At 39.9% G+C, this 26668-nt stretch overlaps 1 protein-coding gene across 5 annotated transcripts in view; it reads right to left on the reverse strand.

Annotated features, from left to right (window-relative positions):
- LOC125465413 (DENN domain-containing protein 1A-like) overlaps nt 1-26668 on the reverse strand; it is a 522997-nt gene that overhangs the window by 71236 nt on the left and 425093 nt on the right. For all 5 annotated transcript variants that reach the window (XM_059638169.1, XM_048558890.2, XM_048558889.2 and 2 more), the window contains exons 16-19: nt 17362-17402; nt 11533-11604; nt 9661-9717; nt 1482-1613 (exon numbers count right to left, since the gene is read on the reverse strand). In XM_059638169.1, coding sequence (XP_059494152.1) covers nt 1482-1613; nt 9661-9717; nt 11533-11604; nt 17362-17402 — 302 coding nt within the window. The remainder of the gene's footprint in view (nt 1-1481; nt 1614-9660; nt 9718-11532; nt 11605-17361; nt 17403-26668) is intronic.

A 26668-nucleotide genomic window follows, 5' to 3' on the forward strand; every position in this document is an offset into this window, starting at 1 on the left:
GGGTTCTCAGAAATGGAACCATCTTCACATAAGGAGGAATGACTGTAGATACAACATGAAAGCACAAACATGAAGTAGAATGTGACACATAAGCATCTGGTAATTGCCATCTCCAAAAATAGAGAACCTAACTACATTCTCACGACATTCAACGATATGAGCATGACTGAATCTTCCTTTGCCAATGACCAGAAACTCAATCAGTCCAGCTACATAGATGCCTAAGCTTGCAGAAGTCAGTTTGGGAAATCAGGGATGTGATGGAATTACTTTCCAATTGCATGGATAAGTGCAGTTACAACAACACTCAAAAAGCCCAACTCCATCTGTTTTAGAACATAGAACATAGAAAGGTATAGCACAGTACAGGCCCTTCGGCCCACCATGTTGTGCCGTGGAATAATCCCAATCCAAAAATAACCGAACCTAATTTACATTCCCCTCAATTCACTGCTGTCCATGTGCATGTCCAGCAGTCGCTTAAATGTCACTAATGACGCCGCTTCCACGACTACCACTGGCAAAATATTCCATGCGCTCACAACTCTCTGGGTGAAGAACCTCCCTCTGACGTCGCCTCCATACCTTCCTCCTAACACCTTAAAACTATGACCCCTCGTGGCAGTCAATCCTGCCCTGGGGAAAGGTCTCTGCCTATCGACTCTACCCATGCCTCTCGTTGTAAAGCAGTCCACTTGATAACACCCATCTATTATCTTAAATACTGAGTTTCCTTTTGCCACCAGCACACCAAAGCTGCGGTGTGTGCCATATACTGGACAAAAGGCAAAAATTAGTCAAGTTCTGTTCAGCAGCATGTCCAAAATACACAACTTTCACCACTCAGAACAACAAAGATAGCCTGGGAAGACATAACGCAACACGGATATAAACTGTTAACCCTAACCCCAACCCTCCTCAAAAGGAAGGAGAGAAGGGCAATAAATGCTGGTCTAAGAACAATTCTTAGAAAAATTCCTAATGTAACTGCTGATGTCTAATAAAATATCACTAATAATAGCTTAATGTATGCACATTTTCACCATGAAATCTCAGCAGAGCTTTTGGATTGTGCTTTTCAAACAATTACAAGGATTGTATTTTTTGGGAAACATGCTGAAATTCCCACAAACTGCTTTTCCCCATTAATATGAGCTTCAACGCTTAACTAACACTGACATCAGTTCATCATATATCATTCTTATAAGGAACAGAGTATAGAGAAATGAAGGAAGACTAAATGAGCAGCTCTGGAGTGCACTCGGCAATTAAATAAGAAAAATCAAAGAACACAATAAAAAGGAAGAGAAATTGTGAGAAGCATAAGAAAAGGAATCATTTCATTTATGTGCGTTCACTCTTGAAAAAGGTTTAAAAGGCAGCATGGCATGATATAAAATGCCACATTTTAATGATTAAATTACTCTGGTCCTTGTAGCAAGGTCAACTCCATGCATCTGTTGGAAAATTTAACTACATACCTGCCCAAAGTGCACTGTTATTGGTCGCCGGTCCTCTCGCTGCTTGCCTTCTTTCTTCTCAGACATGGGGGATGTAATAGTCTTCGGCTGGACATCATCTCCTGCTACAGAGTAGCCATTTTCTGCCATTTCCTGCATGGTAGGAAAAGATGATTTGCAAGGCCAGGAACATTCCTGATTAAGCGTAAGGGGCAAAGAGAAGGTACTAGGGGAGAAAGCTATCTAAGCATTATGATGTCAGGAACATAGAAAAGGTAAAAACAAAAATCACAGTCAATAACAAATCAATCACAATGCATAAAAAGAGACAATTCTATTGAACTGCTGAGACTGGAATAGAGAAAAGCAATTCATTAGCCAATAATTTTTTTCTTACTACCATGAAGGAAGACTCAGATGTTCATTGGAAATCAGAGATAATGGGAACTGCAGATGCTGGAGATTCCAAGATAATAAAATGTGAGGCTGGATGAACACAGCAGGCCAAGCAGCATCTCAGGAGCACAAAAGCTGACGTTTCGGGCCTAGACCCTTCATCAGAGAGGGAATAAATTCCAGTTCCCTCCCCCCATCCCCCTCTCTGATGAAGGGTCTAGGCCCGAAACGTCAGCTTTTGTGCTCCTGAGATGCTGCTTGGCCTGCTGTGTTCATCCAGCCTCACATTTTATTATCTTGTTCATTGGAAATGCTGTGTTCAAAAAGAAAAGTTGAAACCCATTTTTAAACAAATTTACACTGACATCAGAATAATTGTTGCAGCTAATGCTGTTATAAATTTGAATCTTGCCGGTTTAGGTGCCATTGCTGTCTCATTCACTCCAGGAATTGGGGTAGAAATTAGAGCAATTCTGCTTCTGATGGCCTGGAAAGCTCAGTCACAGAACCGTTAGGAGCTAAATTTATGATCGCAAGCAGTAAGTTAGCTCACAGGCTCCTATAAATACATGGAAACGTTTAAGAGTAGAGATCTATTACATGCACCATATTTTAAAACGAGTCATTCATTCTAACTAAGTGAGGGTGACAGGGGGGCTACATAATGCAAAGATTTATGCTCAAATTTTCAGAGTCAGGAAGAACCAAGGAGCACTCAAAATGGCAGGTGTAATTTCTGTGTCTGACAGATCCAATTATTGTGCGTAGGGAAAAGGGGGCTGGCTGAGGTTTCTTCTGGACTGCTCTATAAGCCATAACCTACAATGTGGCAGTTACAAATTTATGGAGATATAAACACTCTTGGAAAGGTGGGTGGACTGCAAAACTGTCATGATATTAAAGTTACTTAAATATCCAAACATTGAAAAACAGAAATAAAAACGAAATTAAAAAATTTCAGAAAAGTCCCTGCTCTAGTAGTTTGAATACTTCTTAGTTGACATTTTCCTTGTAGTTCTTGATGAAAAAGCTTTGCTGATTTCCAAAAGCCACATTTATTTCAGAAGGAGATCCTGAGTTAAACAGTCATACAGATGTACAGAATGGAAACAGACCCTTTGATCCAACTTATCCATGCTGACCAGATATTCTAAATTAGTTTAATCCCATTTACCAGCATTTGGCCCATATCCCTCGAAACTCTTCCTATTCAGATACCCATCCAGATGCCTTTTAAATGCTGTAATTTTACCCACCTCCAACACCTCCTCTGGCAGTTCATTCCATACATGCACAACCCTCTGCGTGAAAAATTTGCCCCTAAACGTCCCTTAAATCTTTCTCCTCTCACTTTAAACCTATGCCTCTAGTTTCGGACTCTTCTAACCTGGGGAAAAGACCTGGCTAGTCACCCTATCCATGCCCCACATGATTTTATAACTTTACAGTTTAAATTTGACAAAGAAACGATTGAAGGGTCATCATCTTTGATTTGGGACAAGAATTAAAGCTTGCTTGTTTTTATAAGGGATTAACCACTTGATATTTATAAGCTTTGAATAGACTGGCAACTTTTTTTTTGAAAAAAAGCAGAGTGAAGGTTGTCTTGGAGCTTTCGGATTTCGTTATTTCATTTCAGCCTAGCTCCTGAGATCTCCATGTGGTTGATACTGGGTAGAGTTGGTATGGAAGATATAAACGCCAATGGAGGTGGTGGGGGGGTGCGAAAGTGAGGGTGGGGGGCTGGCGAGAGTGAGGGAGTGGGCGAAAGTGAGGGGCCGGGGTGAGAGTGAGAGATAGAGGGAGTGCAAGAGAGAGATAGAAGGTAACTCTCCATGGAGAATGCTGTCACCAATGCTCACTTACAATTGGAGAAAGATGATGTCAGAAGGAACTGCTGCCAAAGTCAATTAATTATTTGTATTAATTTCTTTTCAAGACATTTTCTTGGCATGTACCACCAACAAAGAGGTTTTTAGCGATGCCTTAAGGGTCTAATATGGTCTAATAAGACCCAGAGATTGGAAACTGGCCTTGGAACTCTTTCTCCCCACCCCTGCCTTAGCGGTCATTAATGCTCAGCTTTCAGGGCCATCAAAACGGACTCAATCTTTTATCAACTGTCCCATCCCCAAAAGGTCATTGCTTCATTCAACGGCCTTTCTACTGAGGTGCGTCTGGTGAGGCAAGAGATTTCTTGTCTTGAGCTATTTACGTCAATAATGAAAAGTGGAGTCTGAATCTGAACTTATAACTGGTGTACATGGCACTAAAGTTTAGCATTTTAGCTATGATAAAAAAAGTCCTAATGGACAAATTGGGACTTACGATTGAAAATCCACAAAGGTAAATTTTAACAAATTGCTAAATGAAGCATACCAGGGCTCCTGATGAAAGGAGAAATACTGACATTGGAGGCAGTTTGCAAAGAAGATTCACCAGGCTGATCCCAGCGATGGAGGGACTGCCCTATGAGAAGAGGATGATTAGGCTGAGCCTGTACTCATTGGAGTTTAGAAGAATGAGATGCAATCTTATTGAAACATGCTAGATTCGTCGAAGATTGGAAGGTTAGGTGTAGAGAGGTTGTTTCACCTTTTGGAAGGCCCTAGGACCAGAAAGCATGATCTCACAAAAAGAGGTAATAATCGCAGGCAGAGATGAGGATAGTGAATCAGTGGAATTCTTTACCGCAGAGGGTTGTCAAAGCTGGTCATTAAGTATATTCAGGCTGAAACAGACAGGCTGTTAATCAGTGGGGAATTGAGAGTCATTGAGTAAAGGCAGGAAAGTTGAGGATCATCGAATTAGCTGCAGTCTCATGGAATGGAGCAGATGCGATGGGCTCAATGACCTACTTCTGCTTCTACATCTTATGGTCTTACAAGAATTCTATTTTTATTACAGGTAGTTAAGTTTGCTTAGGTTTTTAAAGCATTATCTTCAAAAGTGCATCACGATGAAGCAGTACTCAGGATCATCCACCTGCAAACTGTCAGCGTATTGGAGAGACTTTGGAGAAATATGAAGGCAGGTCTGTGGCACTGAGCCTGGCCCTGTGGCACAGAAGGGAAGTAGGGAGAATAGGACGGCATTTGTAGTGGGGGATTCGATAATAAAAGGCACCGACAGACAGTTCTGTAGACGCGAACGAGATAAACGGATGGTATGTTGCCTCCCGGGTGCCAGGGTCCGTGATGTCTCGGATCGTGTCTTCAAGGTCCTTAAGGGAGAGGGTGAGCAACCAGCAGTCATGGTACATATCGGTACCAATGACATAGGTAGAAAAAGGACAGAGAATGAGAAAAATGAATTCAGGGAATTAGGTTGGAAGCTGAAGTCCAAGACAAACAGGGTAGTTATCTCTGGATAACTACCAGGGCCACGTGGTAACGAGCTAAGAAATAGGAAGAGACTGCAGGTAAACACGTGGCTACAGGGCTGGTGTAGGAGGGAGGGCTTCCTTTATGTGGATAATTGGAACACATTCTGGGTAAGGCGAGACCTGTACAGTAAAGATAGGTTGCACTTGAACCGGAAGGGCATGAATATCCTGGAAGGGAGGTTTGCTCAAGTTATACAGGATGGTTTAAACTAGATTGGCAGGGGGTGGGGAACCGGATTTATAATTCAGAGGATGAGGTATTCAGCCTTCCAACAGACACAACAGAGAGTGAGGTTGTTTATAAAGAAATGTGGTCGGTGGAGCCTAATTGTGGACACAGAGATGGCTCAAGGTGTGTATACTTCAATGTTGCAAGTATCAGAAATATGGTAGGTGAATTTAGAGCATGGATGGGTACTTGGAACTACAATGTGGCCATTACAGAAACTTGGGTAACTCAGGGAGAGGAACGGTTGTAGGAAGTTCCGGGATTTAGATGCTTTAAAAGAAATAGGGAGAGTGGAAAAAGAGGCGGTGGACTGGCATTGTTAGTCAGGGCTAGTACAGCAGCTACTGAAAGGCAGTTCGAGAATGAGATGTCTACAGAACCAGTATGGGTTGAGGTCCAGAAGAAGAAAGGAGCAGTCACTTTGTTGGAGGTTTTTTACAGACCTCCTAACAGTTGCAGAGTAGAGGAGCAGATTGGGAGGCAGATACTGGAAAGGTGCAGAAGTCACAGGGTTGTAGTCATGGGTGACTTCAACTTTCCAAATATTGATTGGAAACATTTTAGTTGTAATAGTTTAGATGGAATGGATTTTGTTCAGTGTGTTCAGGTAGGATTCCTGACACAGTATGTAGATAGACCAACACGAGGAGAGGCCACTTTGGATTTGGTGCTTGGCAACGAACCGGGCCAAGTGTTAGACCTGTTGGTAGGACAGCATTTTGGTGGGAGCGAACATAACTTTGTTACTTTTACAATAGCCACGGAAAAGGATAGGTACATTCGGCAGAGTAAGGTTTATATTTGGGGGAAGGATAATTACAACTCTGTTAGGCAAGAACTGGGTAACATAAATTGGGAACAGGTGCTGTCAGGGAAGAGCACTATTGAAATGAAGAGATTGTTTCAGGAATGCATACTGTGTCGGCTCGAAATGTTTGTCCCTAGCAGGCAGGGAAGATGCAGTCAAGTGTGGGAGCTTTGGTTCTCAAGAGAGGTTGAATGACTGGTTAAGACGAAGAAGGATGCTTATGTAAGGCTTAGGAAACAAGGAATGGTAAAGGCTCTAGAGGGATACAAGTTATCCAGGAAGGAGCTGAAGAAAGAGCTTAAAAGAACTCTAAGGGGGCATGAGAAAACCTTGGCAGAGAGAATCAAGGAAAACTCCAAGGCTTTTTACACTTACATGAGGAATAAGAGAATGACAGAGAAAGGGTAAGGCCAATCAAGCATTGTAAAGGGAATTTGTGCACGGAACCTAAAGAGATAGGAGAGATCCTTAATGAATACTTTTCTTCAGTATTCACAACTCAGTGGGAACTAGTTGTAGAGGAGGACAGTGTGAAACAGGCTGGTAGGCTAGAGAAGGTCTATGTTAGAAAGGAAGATGTGTTAAGAATTTTGAGGAAGTTGAGGATAGATAAGTCCCCCGGGCCTGATGGGATTTATCCAAGGATTCTACAGGAAGCAAGAGAAGAGATTGCAGAGCCTTTGGTGATGATCTTTTTGTCCTCACTGTCCACAGGTATAGTGCCAGAAAGCTTGAAAGCAGAATACAGGGTTAATGGAAAGATTCTTGGCAGTGTGGAGAAGCAGAGGGATCTTGGGGTTCATGTCCACAGTTCCCTGAAATTTGCCACCTAAGTGGGTAGAGTTATTAAGAAGGTGTATGGTGTGTTAGCTTTCATTAATAGAGGTATTGAGTTCAAGAGCCATGAAGTTATGCTCCAGCTATACAAAAGCCTGGTTTGGCCACATCTGGAGTATTGTGTTCAGTTCTGGTCGCATCATTACCGGAAAGATATGGAGGCATTGGAAAAGGTGGAGAGGAGACTTACCAGGATGTTGCCTAGAATGGAGGGAAGGTCTTAACAAGGAAAGGTTGACAGAGCTAGGGCTTTTCTCTTTAGAACAACAAAGGATGAGAGGTGACTTGATAGAGGTGCACAAAATGATCAGAGATAAGATAGAATGGACATCCAGAGACTTTTTCCTAGGGTGGAGATAGCTATTACGAGGGGGCATAGTTTTAAAGTGAGTGGAGGTAGATACAGGGGAGATGTGAGAGGTAGATACTTCACTCAGAGTGGTAGGGGCGTGGAATGCATTGCCAGCGAGGGCAGTGAAGTCAGCCTCATTAGGGGGATGTAAGCAGCTACTAGATAGGCATATGGACGATAGTATAAGGTAAGGCTAGAGGTCAGACAGACCTTAGGATTAGGGTAAAAGTTCGGCGCAACATCGTGGGCCAAAGGGCCTGTACTGTGTTGTACTGTTCTATGTTTTATGAACTAGAGAACTGGACTCGAAGGATAGTGATATTAAGGTCGATACTGTTGTGTCAACTGTTTACAGTGTGGGAGCAGGTTTCTAATACATTTGCAATAAGAGATCATTTTTGAAATATGAAGAAAATCTTACTTCTTGAAACATATTTATTAAATTGTGCATTATGGCAAACTTCAATACTATGAAAGGAGGTCTGAATGTCGCTATTCATGGATTTATTTCTAGGACGTATATTTTTACACATTTTTAGTTGGTAAGATTGGCTTTCGTTCAGGAGGTTAACTTGTCTGTTTTCAATGCAAACTTTGAAGCCAGGTTCCACCAACAGTATGGTTCACATGATCCACATGAAGAAAACTGGAAGTGAATGATACATGCCTGTTCTCAAGTTTTACGGATTACTTTAAAAATTGTTTGCTAATGAAGTAGCTGTGTTGGCTATTAATCACTCAGTGTGTAAAAACCTTTTTCTCACCTTGCATTTGCTTCTTTTGCAAAATACATTAGAATTGTGCCTTCTGTTTCTTGATCTGTTTACAAGTAGGAGCAGCTTCGTCCTATCCATTCTGTTCAGACTCCTCATGATTTTGTAAACTTTTAACAAATCACATTTTAGCTTTTATTTATGCCTTTTTTAAAAAAATAGTTCTATCTACCCGTCTTGCACTTTCTGTCCCTGTACACCTTTTAGAATATAGTGTATCTTGTGTTCTTTGTAAGTGCATCACCTTACTTTCTTCACAATGAACTTCACCTACCAGCTATTTGCCCACTTTATCACCGAGCCAATGTCCTTTTGAAATGCTCTACTGACGTCCTCTCAGTTTACAAATCTCTTAAGTTGTGTTGTCCACACAGATTGCCCCCTATACAACAAGACCGAGATCATTTATATCTAGAAAAGCAAAGGTCCCAACAGTGACCCGAGGGAACTCTACCACAAACCTCCTTCCAGCTCAAAAAGTAACCATTAACCTTTACACTCCGCTTCCTATACCTCAACAAATTTTATATTTACAATGGATTTTGTCCCTTTTATTCCATGACCAGTTACTTTTCTCGTAAGTCTGTTGTGTGGTACTGTATTGAACACATTTTGGAAATCCATGCACACCACAACATCAGCTGTACCCTCATCAACACTCTTTTCTACCTCTTCAAAAAACCCTAGCTGGTTAGTCAGAATTTCATAAATCCATGTTAACACTTTTGAATCAGTCCACATTTGTCCATGTGACTACTAATTGTATCCTGAGTAATTGTTTTTCGAAAAATTAATGAGCTTCCATTTGTAATCACTTCTTGGCTTTGCCCCTTCCTCCTACTGCCTTCCATCTTTGACTTGTAATATTGTTTAATTACATTTCCGTGAAACACAAATACTTTACCACACTTGCAACTGGCATTTGGGACAGGTATAAATTTATTTAGAGAAGGAATAAAGAATCTAAAGTGAATTAGTTTGGGCAGTCTCAACATTTTACGCACTGGATGAAAACTAACCATAGTAAGTCATTAACTGGTATTCTCATTGAGACCACAAAGTTCAGAACTGTAGTAAATAGAAACATAGATAACAGTCCAATAGAGATGTACTTGTGATGTTCAAGTTAAAGCCTGCTGCTGGGCATAAAAGTGAAAGCTTTACCCACCCTATCTCTAATGCTTTAACCATTTGCTCAGACATCAAGAGTAAAACTCAGGTGGAAACAAAGGAGCATTCTTGAAAGAAAAGACCTTGGGCAGCTATCCACATTTTTCCAAAAAGCTCACTCAATATTGTCTCTGTTAATGCATTTTCAAGTGTGGTCATAACAGTGCTTCAAACAATTTCATATTGATCACAAAATACGTTTGCTGGTTTAGTACTTAACGCAGAACACTTTGTAAGAAGAAAAAAATACCTTTTGCTTCAAACGATTTTTCACTTCTTTTATTCCCATTTTTGCATGATCTTTTGCCTAGAATTGCAGAAGAGAATTCAATTTAAACCTCTTCATAGTACTTCATTTGTTTCCATTGGCAACAAGACTTTTCGTTGAACCATTTCTATTCCACTATTTTGGAACAATCCAAGAGGAGAAAATAGAACAAACAAAAACTGCAAACTTTTAAATACTGATGGACATTTCAAAGTTTTAAACAGTGATTATTATTGAAGTAAGCACTTGATCAAGATTAAAATGAATAGCTCTACAGCAAAGAACGGAAATGTTTGATTCTTGGCCAAGTGAACGTTTTGTTTCAGAAGCAAAATATTGTGGATGCTGGAGACCTAAAATAAGAACAGAAAACACTGGACATACTCTAGAGGTGAGGCAGCATCTTTATAGATACAGAATCAAAACTGACATTTCAGATTACTGACTTTTCGTCAGAACTAAAAAGGCTGCTAATTTGCAATATCTTGCAAAAGAGAAATGATTCAGATGGTGGAATTAAAGGACAGAAGTAGAACCCTGCAAATAAGTCACCTTAGTCACAGAATGCTCTACAGCAAAATAGCTGAGCTCCTGAGAAGTTTAAATGGAAGCAAATGTTGAAGGGTGAAATTCACATATATGCAAATGCTAAGATAATTCAGAAAGCAATTGGCTCAGTAGCACCACATTATCTTTTTCAATTGTTTAATGATAAGCACAATTAGGTTTTCAAATTTTATTACTTCTGACACCAGGTACCAATTTTACACTCTGTCATAATCTGAATAATTTACTAGTGACTTAACGATGCAATTCAGCACAGGATTTTAAAAATAAGGTCAAAACGTTCCCTAGAGCGCTTTAGGCATTCTACAAAGACACCTGTAATATTCTTTTATTGCCAACGTCTATAGTTGTCTAGATAATCAGCCCGACACATGAAGGAAGAGCCCATAGCGGAGTCTTGGAAGAAGCATTATTAGATCGCCCCCAGATGGGCATCCAGGCAGGAGATACCACTCAATATCAATGTCAAGCTAACAAGAATCATTTTAATAGCTCATCAGCTAATTATATTTGTAGTGACTATGTTCTTGGACATACCACTGATCTGCATCAAACATTTAATCCATTTTCGCTTAATGTTGTAGTGGACCCTGCTCTAGAGACTCAGTTTTCCAACAATTTAAAAAGAAGTGTTTCCAAGTCTTTTCCTCACTCTATCAGAGGGAGTTACGATGGATAATTCCTCTTCATTGACTCCTGAATCAGAGCAAACAATCTTTTCCTTTTAGTCCAAAAGCCTGTTTAACTAGAAAATAAACTTTCATTAAATCTCATCTTCACATTCTCTATTACCCTGCCTTAATCAAATTACCCCTCAACCTCCTGTGTTGTTTACTTCCATTCCTCCTGCAATTACAGGCATTTGGAAGATGGAGACAGCAAATCATTTATCCCTTAGAGGAGGAGAGAAAAATGCCCCACCTGGGTATGGAAACATTACAAAACATTTTGAGGCAAACAAAGCCTATTCTTCTTTGAACAAGGGTTCAATCAGCAGCAAGGGAAGTACTTCCCTGGCTACTTACTAGCATTCTACCTCCAAGTAATTAAAAACCCGAACAATGCTGCTGATGAGATTTTGAAATTACCCCAAATTAAGATTAGCTCTTCACTTTTAACACTTGACTGTACAGTCACTGAAGTCACAAATTTCAGCTAGATACACCTCATCCTACTGAATGTCAGCATTTTGTATCTATTCACATTTAATCATCATGAACAATTTACTGAATTTAACAGATGTTTTACACTTCATCTTTTTCAACCAAATTAAAATCGCCTACTTACAAACTTGTACACTGTCTTCATTGCAGGATTTGCCTTAGTCTTCATTGTATTTATGATGGCTCCACTTCCTTTCTGTTAATATATGGGTGGTTAATTCATTTGCAGAATACGTTTATAATATTATAAATGCTTTAAGATGACATATACATTTCACATGCTTCAGCCACAGAACCAAGGCTTCTTTTTTTTAAAAATGATTACTTCCCAGAATTAAATAGGACAAGTGATTTGGGGCAGTGGCACAACCCTTGACAAATTTAATGCATTTCCAGGCATGTTATAGCTTGATTTCATGCCTGATAGCTGCAGTTTTGCAGAAAAATTTCTGAAAGCAGTTAAACGCTAATCTCTGAACAGACCTGAGCTATGACAAATCGTTTGTTACAGGATATCATTAATATTCTCAATACACAATAAAAGCAAATTAAAAGCATTAGAAAATGAAGGGCCACTGACAAGCATTCTGAGGATACAGGGTTTAAAATAATAAGGATAATTGGCTGAACTTGACTCTCTCTCACTGGGAAAAGTCATACTGTGAAGGACATACACCCCTGAATATTTTTACAGCAAAAATATGAAAGAAACAACAGAACAAAATTCAACAAAGGATGTCAAGGCCTTGGAGAAAGCACAGAGATCTGCCAGAATAAAACCAGTGATGTGATATACGGAGAAACAAGGATTGTTCTGCTGAGAGCACAGAAGGTTAGGGGAGACTTAGAGGTGTTTAAAATTATGAAGCTACTGATAGATTAAGGGCAAACAAGTGGGTAGATCGGTAGCCAGAAAACACAGATATAAATAACTGACAAAATATCAAAAAGAGAATTTATTTTAAGAAAAAAATACTACGGCTGAAAGAATGGGAGAAGTAGCTGTTAATGGAATGCAGATAGGAAAATGAAAATTTGCAAAGGTAGGAGGGCAGAGCATGATATTGAGAATGAGATTGGGGTTAATTGGACACCTCTACCAAAGACCTGGTCCAACAGGGTCATTCCGATGATGAGAATCTATGATGTTTTTCCAAGTAGACATATTTGCACTCTGGTAAGTAGGAATTGGACTTCCAAAATTTCAAACAGTTATGGTAATCTGTCTCAGTGTAAGATTCTGATGAACAACGAGTTATTGAAGATACAGTCCTGGAGCAAGTTTGGTGTGTTGCTGTCTCTTATTTTTAGTAGGTTTACAGATTTTTATTTGTTCCGAACTTTTTTTATGCTTTCAAGTGCTTCCTTTTACATCTTTTAATCTATTGTTCCTTGAATTCAATCATCTTGTTTTGATGATTATTATTATCAAACTACCTATTCGCGTTTCTAAAATAAATTTGTATTTTATTTTCTTAGTGTCTCAAGACTCTCCCTCTGCTTCCTTCCATTTTTTGTGCTATTAAGTCTGTAAAGTTAAGTTATAAAATGCATCCGCATGAAGAGGTGAGGTGCAGCAATGAAGAGGATTCTATTTCTAGAAAGTTATCAATTCCCTGCTGAGGTAACAGAGATCAGGATGTATGTGAAGGTGGTGAAGTAAAATGAGCATATTTCAAACTGACAAGTGGCAGACTGAGTACATGAAGGGAAAATAGAACAGTCAGAGAGTTGGTTGAGGAAATGATTACTAATCATGAAGGAGACTCCAGAAATAAAGGAAAGGGATTTGGGAGGGAACACAAAATTGTTTCCTAAACATATGCTCTTTCAAATGAGATATTAGAAGTGTTGTATAACATTCTATGACATACCCTTGAAACATATAAAGAACTGTACATTGTTTAGATAAAGTCTTTCATCACAATGCATGACACTCCTGAAGATTTGGTGTTGGGACAGAAAAACAGCAGCCAAAATTCAAAACACAAACACATTCCTTCTTCCAGAACTCAAAACGTTCAATTTTAAACAACAGCAACTCGCCCTCTTTACTTTTTGCATTTAAATTACCCTCATATTTGTATTGCTGTATTGTGCTTTTAAAAATAACTTGTCACAATGCCCTTTTCTTAAAATAATGATCTTTAGATAGCTAGTATACTACTGCAACTATGCATTATTTCAAATCAGGAAAAACACCTATACAATTCCTATTAAGCAAATTAAAACACAAGACGTAGCACATTTCTATTGTTATGGACCACATCAGCCCCCCTCAATACACACTAAGATAGCCTTGACCCTAATTTTTTCTTACTTTAAAAGGTATATAAAAGGCATTGCATTCCAGATGCAATTCAATTGGTCAAACTACTTGACTTTAAACAAAAGACACTTTATTTTTACACGACAGTTAGAATACAAACAAAATGGAAATAAAAGAACTGGCTGAACTGTAACTCTATTAAACTGCTTAACAAAATACTAGATATATTAACTACTGATTAACTGTTTGAATATAGCAACATCCCAAAAACACATCCTTGGTAAAGGCAAATTCAGAAAAATAGATTGTCTTGCATGCAATTCTAGCAGCAGGAACAGAACCCCAGCTTTTAGCTATGACAGACTAGCTTCCACATCCAGCTTCATGACCCAATAACTGCTTAAAGCTAAAACTAACAATTCTGGTTCGGTGGGAGCTTGACCATACCCATTCAGGCTGCTTCTATTGTTCCAACTTAAAACAAAACAAGGCCTCATAAACTGCTTACTTTATTGGTTTTCAGCAGTCCATTCAGAATCACTGTCTCAACTCATCACACAGTGAATTTAAAACTGGAAGGACCAGATGGCATATTTAATCAAGAAAAATATATTTAATAGGTTAACACTTTAAAATTATGTCAGGGCAGATAATTTTTAAAAAAGCAATTGCTTTTAAAATTTCATCGCACGAACACTGAAACGAAACTGAATTGGCATTTTTTTTTAGTAATCGTCTTGATCTTGGATTACTAAGAGATTCAACTTTAAGTACAAATTGATGGTTTGGATATGAAATTACAACATTTTACTTTCAAGAAGTTTAATGCAGGATGACCTCAAACTTACAAAGGATAGAATGTGGGAGCCTGGCCAAGAATGCATGAGAATAGTCAAGTCTGGATGATACAAAGGCTTGACTAAGGCTTCAGTAACAAAAGACTCAGGATGGAGGCAGGGCCAGATGATATAGGTGATCTTGATGATGGTACAGATAAATGGCCAGAAGCTCATCTTGGGGTCAATTATGGCAGCCAGGTTGTGTACAGTTTGGTTCAATGTTAGGCAGTCATCATGGAGCAGTGATGGAGCTGATGCCAAAGGACCACAGCTTGTGGGATCAAAGATGGTTTCCATCTTCAAAATATTTAATTGCAGAATATTGAGGTTCGTCCATTACTAAATGTTAAAAAAGGAGCCTGGTAATTTAGAGATGGTTGTAGGATTGGGAGAGATAGTCATCAGCATACATATGAAAACTGATGTTGTGTTGCCAGATAACGTTGCCAAGGGGCAGAATGTAAATGAGGAACAGAAAGGGGCCAAGGATAGCTCGTTGATGGACAGTGGAGGTAACTGTGCTGAAATGGGAAGAATAAATCCACTGCTGGCAATTCTTTGACTAGGATTGCAGAGTTAAGATTGGAACCAGGTACGTGCAGGCCCATTCTGCTGGATTTAGTAGGAAGATGGTGGAATCAATGGTGTCAAAAGCTGCAGGCAGGGATAATTTGTCTCTCTTACTTACTTAGTTGAAGTCTATCCCTTTATTTGACTTATTAAGATTTAGAGAACAGTTCTGTAAAGTGACTTTAAACACAGTAATGCTACAAATGCAACAAAGTTGAACTCAAATTAATTTTTCATATTGCATTTGAAGAAGCATTAGTCTTGAGAGTAATTGTGTGGAATGGGAGGTTACATTTCCACATTGTTTCTGCATTCTGAACAATACTCAGAATTATCTGTGTCATCACTGTTAAAAGAAATTCTCAAAACACCAGATTCATCAGTTATTCATGCATCAACCCTTTCTTTCTGAACAAATTTATTTTTTTTTAAAGGCTGAGACAACTATCATTTAATTTCAATCAATTTTATAGGTCAGAGAGGAATGCCCCTTGAGTTTATGTTTTCAAGATTAGTTCTTGTTCTCGTGCTAATGAAATAATTAGGCCTAATAGGCAAAGAATGTTATTTATATTGAACTGAAATAAGGAAGAAGAATCCAGTACTAAATATTTAAAGAACTCAATTGCTTATACATAATCATCTAATACCAATATAAATCAATTAAAACCTAAAGCTTGTATTTTTAAACTATTTATAGACAGTTGTCCAGTGTATGACATAAATACTGAACTCGCCTGTCAATGTATGTATTGAAATGTTTAAGATAGCAGCACCATACATAGTGGAATATTCAAATGGTTCTTTCTATCAACAGGAACTGACTGACAGTGCATTTAAAAATAGAACAGCTCGATTTCCCACATTTCTGCAGCTTTATCACTGTAGGTTCTGGTGGTGAATGTGCAGTCTCCAGTGGGAATCTAATTAATAAATACAACTCAGCATTTCATACTGCATGGGACTGCAATGGAATTTAATGTGTTCCAGTGCACTCTACAAGGCAGGTCTAAACCTCTGTTGCCCATTAGCTCAATAACATGGCTACCCAGTGCCTCAGGGCCATCCAATTCTCATCCTCCACCAACAGCCAATGCTGCTTTGTGATGGAAACAACTGAGCAGCTGAATGTCTTGATTTAAATTAGGGCCCAATAGTTAAGAATGTCTTACCAGGAGTTAAAATTGAATTTAGCAACCCAGGGACATGATCATGCAGCTGGGAAATTACTTGAACTGAAGAAGCTTGCTTTGAAATCTTAACACTTCTCTTTCATCCAACAAGTAGTGCACTGGAAATTCTATACCCAAGTTACAACGTGCACAAGAAATTTAAGTTAACTAACAGACTTTTTCAATTAAGAAACATTTTTACTTTTCTCTGCCCAGACAGTACACAAAATTAATGAAAGTGTTTAAAGTTCATGTTACGTGAGGTGAGAGGCTTAAAATATTCTCTCACTTGTAATTTCAGAACTGAAATTTGAGTTTATCAATTTTTTCATATCCTTTCAGATAAGTCGAAAACTTATTCACATCTACATACATTATGGTAAGAAGTCTGACAGAATAGTTGTTCCTACCTATATCAGTAATGGTATTTTCAATTCATGTTGCTTGGAAATAATTGGGATGCCAAGAAAATTTAATATTTTTAACTGGAAAATGAATTGAAATTTACTATAAAGGCCAGTTAAGTTATTGTTTTGTAAACCTGTTATAAAACATAAATGGAAATAAATACAAAAACATATTTAGTACATAGTGAACAGGATGACTTACAAATAATAGAGAATGATTAGAATGTCGATGTTGCTATAAAGTAACGATCAATACTGCAAATCCCTACTGTGTGGGAATCAACTTGCAGCACTATTTAAGTTGAGTTACCAAGCATAGATCCAGGCAGCTATTTACACAGGAGAAGGTAAGTAATTCACCCAGTTTACTTCTCCGAATCATGTAATCAAGCACATTCTAGCAATTGGCTCAAGAAGGTAGATGAAAAAAGGTCTGTGATACAAGCCTGTGAAGGCTAGAAAGGTAATGCACTCCTGTATCCTGATTATCAAATCATAACATAGGGCTAACATCTGGAGATTATAGATCCTTGGCTGTGTTCTTCACACAGTTTATATGTAGCAATTCAGTTCAATATGCAGACTTAAGGAACATACAAGGGGAGTCTACATTCATTTTACTCCTGGCCATCTTTCCATTTAATATAAGTTTTTATTTCCTTTTGCATTTTGGTAAGAATGATAGATTCCACTCACCTTCACTGTTAACAGCCACTGATGATAAGATTTGTCACTTCCTACAAAAAGCAGAAAAGTGATTTAGTTGGAAGGTCAGAACAATGTTCAATTCAAAGGATTGCAGTTGTTCAATGTATATAATGTGCATATATATAATATATACAGAAATAATTATTCTTTCAAAGTAATTGCAAAAATCTAATTTTGAGAGATTTAACCTCATTTAGATAAAACACAATTGTACTGTGTGATACAAGAATATAAGATGATATTTGGCTTTAGTTTGGAGGAGCGAAGTGCAACTGGCTATTAGTACATGCAACAAAGGCATGTAACACCTTATTTTTGAGAACTTGCTTTCTAAATTGGAAGAGCAATTTAAGTTGAAATCATATTTTTATTATTGTGTGGTAGAAAGGGGGAAGACATGAAATTTAGTTTCATTTTAGGTTGTTTGGAATGTGGTACCTGGTGTCTGGTGTGTTCATACATGCATTTGTATGGAGGATTTACAGCCTTGAAGAACAGCTGGGAGTTAACAGTTCAATGTGTCGAAACAGTAAAAAAACAGAGTTGCTGCCTAGCAATAATGTGTCCAATGACCTAGGGAGACAGAGACAGAGCATTCAAAAAGGCAATGAGTTACAGTCTGCATCTGTGGGTCTAGAGAGACGTCCTTAACAGAAGGCATGGTGTTAGTATAGGAAAATCCAGCAGTCTGGGCTGAAGGGAAGCCCATGGGTTTCCTCCCACAGTCCAAAGTAGTGCAGGTTAGGTGGATTGGCCATGCTAAATTGCTCGTAGTGTTCAGGGGGGTGTAAATTAGGTGGGTTTTAGGGGGATGGGTCTGGGTGGGATGCTCTGAGGTTTAGTGTGGACTTGTTGGGCCGAAGGGCCTGTATCAACACTGCAGGGATTTTACGATTGTGAATGCAGAACTTTTCCAAAAATAAGACAATTACAGCAATGCCAACTGAATAGGGATCATTGAAGAAGATCAAAAGAAACTACTGCAGGTGTTGTAATCTGAAAAAAAACAGTGCTGGAGACACTCAGCAGATCTGGCAGCATCTGTGGAGGGAGAAACAGAGGTGACATTTCAAGTCAAAGAGTCATACTGGATGGAAAAGAATATCTATATCTCTCTCTCTCTCTCTGTCTCTCTCTCACACCCCCATGAGCCCAAAAATGGTGCCAGCCCTACTGGGTTCCTTCAGCACTTCCAGCTTCAAAGTGGCAATGGGTGTGACACTGCTGAGGTTTCAGTATCTGTAAGGTTAATATTGAGGTTAAAAGAATTGAACCATCCTTTCTGATATTTGTAACGAGCTTGTTTCAAACAGTTCTTTTGGATTGTGATATAATTTGCTTTTTTTGTGCAATAAACTTATGCTCATTTGTCAAAACTAAACTGGCAGCCTCCTATGAATATTCAGTGACTGATCACACAAGTTTTATTTTTACAATTTGCTTATGCCTATCAAAAGAGATAGAAAGGACTGCAGATGCTGGAAGTCAGGGTCAATAAAAGGTGGAGCTGGACGAATGCAGGTCAGACAGCATCTGAGGAGCAGGAAAGTCGATGTTTTGGGTTTGGACTCTTCATCAGAACAGATGAAGGGCCCAGAGCTGAAACGTTGACTTTCCTGCTCCTCAGTTGCTGACTGACCTGCTGTGCTCCTCCAGCTCCACATTTTATCGACTTATATCTATCAAGTCAGGTTTCACTCTGGGATCTAACCTGTCGAGAATAACAATCAGCTGGGATAATGACAGTGGGTATGTAAACATCTTACGACAAAAATACTTGCTTCGATATCAAATTCAGTCTGTTAATTTTTAATTAAAATGGATTGTAATTTTAAACTGGACATTGTGCTATTCTATAAAATCAGCTTGCGAAGGATGGTATCGGATCCAGGCTTCTTCAACATGGAATTTACCAGTATTAAAATCTCCCCACTCCCGGCCTTATTCCACGAGCAACCCTCCCTCTCATCCCCACCTCCTTGATCTGACACAACGCGTCAAATTTTCTCTCCCATCCATCTGCTCCTCCCTCCTCAGTGACCAATCCCCACCACTCCCTACCTGCTCTCACCTATCACCATCCCACCTACCTTTCCCCAGCCCCAGCCTCTCCCAATTTATTTCTGAGCTCCCCTCCTCATTTCTGAGGAAGGGTCCAGACCTAAAACGTCAACTTTCCTGTTCCTCTGATGCTGCCCAGCCTGCTGTGCTCCTCTAGTTCCATACTGTGCTGTCTCTTTCTCAGTATAAAATTTATTTATAGAGTGAAACATTACAGGCATACAGCTAATACAAACTCTCCACAATTGAAGTAAGTGTCTGTCTACACATAGAACATAGAACATAGAACATTACAGCACAGTACAGGCCCTTCGGCCCTTGATGTTGTGCCGACCTGTCATACTGATCTCAAGCCCATCTGACCTACACTATTCCATGTACGTCCATATGCTTATCCAATGGCGACTTTGTTTGCTGTTATTTAATACGGCTGAACGGCTATCGAGGATAAACCATTGTGGTTGGTGCTGAACTGTATCAGTCGTGTAACAGATAAGCCGGGTAAGGACAGCAGGCTAACTTCCTCAAAGGGTATCAGTGAATCAGCTGTTCGCAACAATTCAACAGCCTCAAGGTAACTTTTACTCAAGCTCTGCATGTAATTAATTGCAACTGATATACAATTAACTGACATCAAAGAACAGAAATTTTCCTTAAACCTCAGTGCAACAGACAGTATTGCATTGGCCATCTACTATGGGCTCTGCTTGATGTTTTGTTCAATTGAACCAAATGTAATTCCATGACTGTAAAAGGCAAATTTATTAGATGGGTCATTTCCATTCATGCAAACTGCCAAATATTGCTAAAGTTGCAAGCATTCTCTTCCTTGAGGTTTCTGTTGGCATAACATAGCAGACACTTTTTTTTAAACCTAGGTTAGGAGCGAGTAGAAATAAATTAATCTTAGATAAGAGAAAGAAAGAAGAAAGCAACACTATGGCAATAATTGTATTAAAGCAAAAGTAATAACAGAATGAAAAGCCTAAACAGATTCATGGAACTATAAACTTACACAATTTACTTTTCCAGTATATCAAATAATAAAGAAAATACATATGATCTGTGCTCTGTTTGAGACTTTGATATTGGCAATGACTTAATGGTTGTTGAAATAAACAGGATATGGTTTGCTAAAATCAATCTTGTACAATAGTAACAGCAAGCAGTTTGAGTGATTACAAGAAGCTAGCTAAAAATATTCTACAGGTAGAAAATATTATGTGGATTTATAAGTTGACATTGAGCAACAATTTCATTCTTCTACTCTACTACTGTACTTCTACTCTAATAAAATCTCTTCTTTTTTCTACCTTTTCTTTTCCTCAAGTCATTACCGATCATTTTTCTTTTAATTTTATTATCCTCAAATTTTCAGTCATGGTTCTTGCTTTCCTTTGTGCGAAGGTCTCTTTTCGTGAGCTTTTCCAAGTGTACAGTGTGAAACAAGTTAACCTTTCCACAACTATGTAAATATTAATCAATCAAGAAGGTAAAAGGTAAAATCATCATAATCCTGGAGTACCATTGGGTTATTGTCTTGATAGAGACAGATGGTGATGATTTAACCTAAGATTCACCATGCCTCATGATGAGGGGGCATGGTTGAGAAGGCAGAACTTTCATGGCTTCAGCCAGTGCGGGAACTGAATTTGTGATGTTGCCATCACTCCGCATTGCAAACCAGCCATCTAGCAAATCCATCCTCATTTAAATCCCCACAGATAAATAAATAAATTCAACATCTCTGTATTTATCCACAAAAGTAAATGGGCACAACTGTCCACTTCCTTTGATGTGACCGCCTTCTGAATTCTTGAATTCAGAGTACAATACTAAATTGCCGTGAAGAAACAAAAGAAAAAAATATGATGAGAAACACAAGAAAAAAAGGAAGAAAAAGACAAAATTAAAATTACATCATGCTCTCTTGATTCTGTTCACACTTTTCCTTTTTCGCCCCTTTCTTTTACTGCCATAATAATACCTTTTTTACATATCATACCTTAGTCAGTCATTGTCCATGTTATTATTGTCACTCTCACACCTATAACTTATTGTCAAAGGGTCACTTTCAACTTTTCTGTATCTTTCATAGGAACTTTGCTACCAAATCTTCCTTTTACTGTTTTTGAGCCTGTCATCCCTTTATTATACAAAGGGACCACAAGGTAATCACAGTCACATGGAAGCCAATATTCTCGCCAGTGAAAAGAAAAATCTACTGATGTACTTTGGATAAAAATAAAAAATACATATACCAAACGTATTCAAACAAGTCAATACATACTAATATCACTGGCACAACTCCAACAAAATAATTTCAAAATGCACTGATTCTAAAAATTGGAGATTGAAATTAAATCTTAAAGCTTGCACATAATATCATAAAAGATGTGGGGAAGACCATTAATAAAGATGGTCTTACCTCCCATTTTGAATATGGGTTTTGTTCCTGCACAAGCAATGTGCTGCCTCATTCTTTCTTCTGCACTTGAACATTCTCCTTTCAGTTTTGCTCTTTTAATTTTTTGTTGTGTTCTCGTCACTTTTTCTTGTAATTTTAATTTTGTTGACACTAGTTCTGAGACTACACTTACGGTACATGTAATCATTTCCACCTCATTCTTGTCTGGCTTTACTTCGCAGCGACTTCCTTTCTGCTATCACAGTGTTAATGTTCCACCTATAACTATCCTCACTGGTTGATCGATAATCTCAACATGATTTTTAAGGTTGGAATCATACAGGGCCCTGAATGATGTGATCTAAGGTGGGAAATCCAGGTGAATGCATGAGACAACCAGCACAGCCCATCTCAGTGATGGGAACAATTAGTAGCACCTTTGATCAAAATTTCAGATGTCGAGTCAAGATTCTCACTCAGGTGTAGCAAGATGCTTAGTAATAGGGATTATTGCTTGCTATCAGCTTCAATAGCTGCAAATTTGGACTCACCAATATGTAGTTTCCTATTGTACCACGGGACAGGTAGGAGTTAGATGCTCAGAGTTCCTGAGATGGAAGTCAGAGCTGGTACTGGCAACTCCTGTTTGTCTCTTGCGCCTCAAGGGTCACTATCTTGGATACCCAGAACCAAGGTCTCAGTACATGCTTCATGGCTCTGGTCATATGCAACTGAAATCCACAAATGTTGGCATCTGATACCTAATGTCCTCTCTGTACCATCATGTGACGTCTCCATTCCACTTACAGTACTTTCACACTTCAATGCTGTACTTTGAGGCATGTTGGCAATTATCATTGGAATGCTGCTGTAAGGACATTTTGTGTCAATGGATAGGCACCCTACTCAGACTGGAACAGGTTGCGTATCACGGATGCTAGCTTGCTCTCAGTGTTCACTCACTGCATTCTTTCCTTCCTTTTTGCACTTTGTCCCTTCAATTGCAACTTAAATGCTCACAGGAAGGACTACTGTGCTGCTTTTTATTTCAGCACAGGCACAAAGCCGGGCCACTATGCCGCAGTCATCAGACAGGGGGGTACATCTTGCTGTACTGTCATGATGATAGTTGGGGGGATTGATATTAGTGGTGGTGAAGGTGGGGGAAACCTTGGAAAATGTCCCAAGTGAGTCAGTAGACAGTGCACTGACAATGTGATGCAGTGTGGGAAAATACGGTAGATGAGAGCCAGTGAGGCTAAATGTCACATGCAATAGTGAGAATGGTAAAGCATGAGCCTTTGTGGAAGGTGCGTGCAGTAGCAGAAATGGGCTGAACAGAAAGATGACGATAGTGCCTACACTGGCACAGTATAAAAGTCACTGACCTTCCTGAATGCCTGGATGTCATGACTGAAACCACAGGGAACCCCATTGACTACGAGGTGCCTGATTGGCCCAGGTTGACAACCTGAATCAGGAAAGCCCTGGCTGACCAATAGTAACAGGAGGTTTAGAATCTCCTCAGTAGAGGGGACTGGCTCTGAGCTGGATGGCCTCAGTCAGTGCCCTGTGCACAAGTAAATAAAGAGTGATTTGATGATGGGATACTGGCCTCTGTGCAGATATTTCTGAGGTGACAGGAGAAAACTGTACATGCCTGAAGAACATTTGCTTGTAGCAGTAATGTTGGAGTTGGGGTAAGCATTTCTGGCAGCTTTTATTTGGAAAGCTTGACCTGTTTGGTCCTGCTGCCAAAGGCTGGGCCAAGTATATGGAAAGAATGTGATATTTTTACTAGGCTAATAACATTGGGGCAGATGAAAAGCAATGAGTAATCCTTCTGACTGCTTGTGGACCAGCAGCATTTTGAGTTATAAGGGATTTAACTTTTCCTGAGGCATCGACACAAAACCTTCCAAGTGTTGACAGAGAGGAAGGCCCAATAGCGTATGCTTTGGCAGATGCTGAACATAAATATTCTGAGATCGACAAAGGAAGGTTTGGCAGTCACCTTTGGTATGAGGAAATTCCATTACGGATGAGAATTTGAAAATATTAACAGATCACAAACCTCTGTTAGGGCTACTGAAGGAAGGAAAGGCAGTGCCACCCATAGCTTCTAGTAGAATTCAGCATTGGGCCCTTATTCTCAGTGCGTACAAGTACAAGCTAGAACACTATCCAGGAAGCCAAATGGCTTATGCGAACACCCTGAGCTATTTCCCACTGGCAGATACTCCACCACTGGTTCCTCCCCTGGAAAAGTCTGTGATGTTTTTAAACTTCCGGGACACCCTTTCAGTCACCGCAGACAATATCCGACTGACGGCGCAAAGAGATCCTGTCCTAGCAAAACTAAACCAGCTGATGGTTATGCAGGAGACAGAGGGGCCATCGCAACCAGGACTGAAAGCTGCGATAGGGTTAGGGTTAGGGTTAGGGTTAGGAGCCGATGAGACCAGATCATCGTAGAGGATGGCATATTACTTTGAGGAGCAAGAATGATTGTCCTAAGTATAGGTCACAGCCAGATTCTGGCCGAACTTCATCAGGGGCATCCAGGGGACTTCCATGATGAAGATGCTCTCAAGCAGCAATGTCTGCTGGCCAGGGTTGGAAGCCAATTTAGCTGTGTTGGGGGGCAGTGCCCAGAATGCCAACAACAAACACTGCCAGCAGCAGCAGCCCCGCACTCATGGGAATGGCTGGTTAAACCCTGGACTCGGTTACATGTCAAGTGTACCAGTTCTTTTGTGGGGTCAATGTTCCTGGTTATTGTGCATGCCCATTCAAAGTGTTTGGACTTGCATGAAGTCATCCCTGAGTTTGAAGCTGCAAACAGCGTTCATGAAACACTGATTCCTGGAAGTATTGGTCACAGATAACGGGACGTCATTTACCAACAGGAAATTTCCTGAAGTCAAATGGCAGTCGGCACATAAGGGCAGTTCTATACCATCCATTGTCCAATAGTCGAGCAGAAAGAACAGTCCAAATATTGAAGGCCGGCCTAAAGAAGCAGGTTACAGTGTTGCTTGATATCAAACTGCCCTGGTTCCTGTTCATTTATAGGACCAACCCACACGCACAGTTGTTGTTGGGGAGAAGGCTCCGCATCAGGTTAAACCTGGTATTTTCAGATCTGCCTCTAAGCGAAAGAGACAATTTAATTCAGGGGTGAAAAAATGTGGAAATGACCCTGTATAGGTATGAGGCAAAGTTGATGCAAGGTCAGGTCCCGTGACTCTCAAAGTTCAGGCAGGTGAAACAGTCCTGAACAAACATGTGGATCACCTGAAAGCTGTTACTCGCGAATGGGGCAGGCAGGAGTAAAAACATTACCTGGCCCCTTAGAACAGTCAGAAGGCCTGTCAGAAACCGTAAGTTCTTCTCTTCCGTGTAGTGTCCAGGAAACCTGTCTGAGATGAATGCAGCCTTGATTACGGTTACTGCCGGAAGAGGAGGAGGAAACTCTCCTGAGACACTCTGGACACAACAGACAGGGTACAGAGCCGTACATGCTGCCCATGTCAGAGTCTGAGACAGAGGAACTGGGCCTGGGGTAAAAACATCACAGGAAAAGCAACGAGAGAAAGACCATGCCTACATCCTAGGACTTGGGGTTGAGTGGGGCGGGGGGGGGGGGGGGGGGGGCGCAGATATAGTGATTGAGGTCTTTGATTGGGGTTGTTACCCTGGGTCAATCAGGAAAGCCCTGGCTGACCAACAGTAACAGGAGATTCAGAATCTCCTCAGTTCCTGGGACTGACTCTGAGCTGGGTGGCCACAGCCAGAGTGCTGTGCACAAGTGAATAAAGGGTGATTTGGTGATAGGATTCTGGCCTCTGTACAGTTATTTCACTGGGTGTTCCTCCAAATATGCCCATTACTATATTGACCTATGTGGCAACATTGTCCAGACTGGCAAAAGATAGGGTTGAGGCTTCCTCTGGTCATCCTGGAGAAAGGGGTCATTGCTCCTCTGCATCACTCCACTTCGCAAGGCTTCCAGATCCCTGTCTGCAAAATACAGCACCAAATTCCTCTCGTCTTCCATGATCACAATAAACATCATAAAATACGCAGGGGGGTTTCACATTGACAGTGCTTGACAGGGTGCACATCAGCCTTTTAAAGATTGCATGGTGTCAGGGAACCCAAGGTAGCCCAGCAATAGTACTTCTGGCTATGGCAAGTGGAAGCATCAGGCCAGCACGATACAAGATGGGCATTGTACAGCCATAATTTTTGGATGACAGTGAAAGAAAACTCACTAGTCTTCAAAGAACAGAACAAAACAACAGGGACAAACCCTCTGGCACACCAAGACTGCACTGACACATGATGCCTTTCTAAACCATAAACCCCTCTTGCCTCCACACAGTATGTAGCCCCCATTCCCTGCTTATGCATACATCTGTCAAGATGCCTGTTAAAACAGTGCTATTGTATCTGCCTCCACCACCACCTGTGGCAGCTCATTCCAGGCACTTATCACCCTTTGGACGAAAAGCTTTCCTTTCACATCTCCTTAACTTACCCCCTTTTATCATAAACTTTTGTCCCTTAATAACTGAAATTTCTACCCTGGGAAAAAGACTGCGACTACCCATTTTATGTTCATGAAGATAACTCTCTGCTAACATATCATAAGATTCAGCCCAGAGTCTTCATTCAGTATAAATTTCACTATCTCTAGCCTATTTTTCTAATGCTAGTGTAAAAATCAATCTATTGTTTAATGAAAAGTAATTTACTTTTGTAACCCAAGTAAAATTTAGTTCTGTATATGTGGAGCACCACAACATTACAAAATGGGACATG

The sequence above is a fragment of the Stegostoma tigrinum genome, chromosome 29 (genome assembly GCF_030684315.1).
Source record: "Stegostoma tigrinum isolate sSteTig4 chromosome 29, sSteTig4.hap1, whole genome shotgun sequence".
NCBI classification, from domain to species: Eukaryota; Metazoa; Chordata; class Chondrichthyes; order Orectolobiformes; family Stegostomatidae; genus Stegostoma; species Stegostoma tigrinum.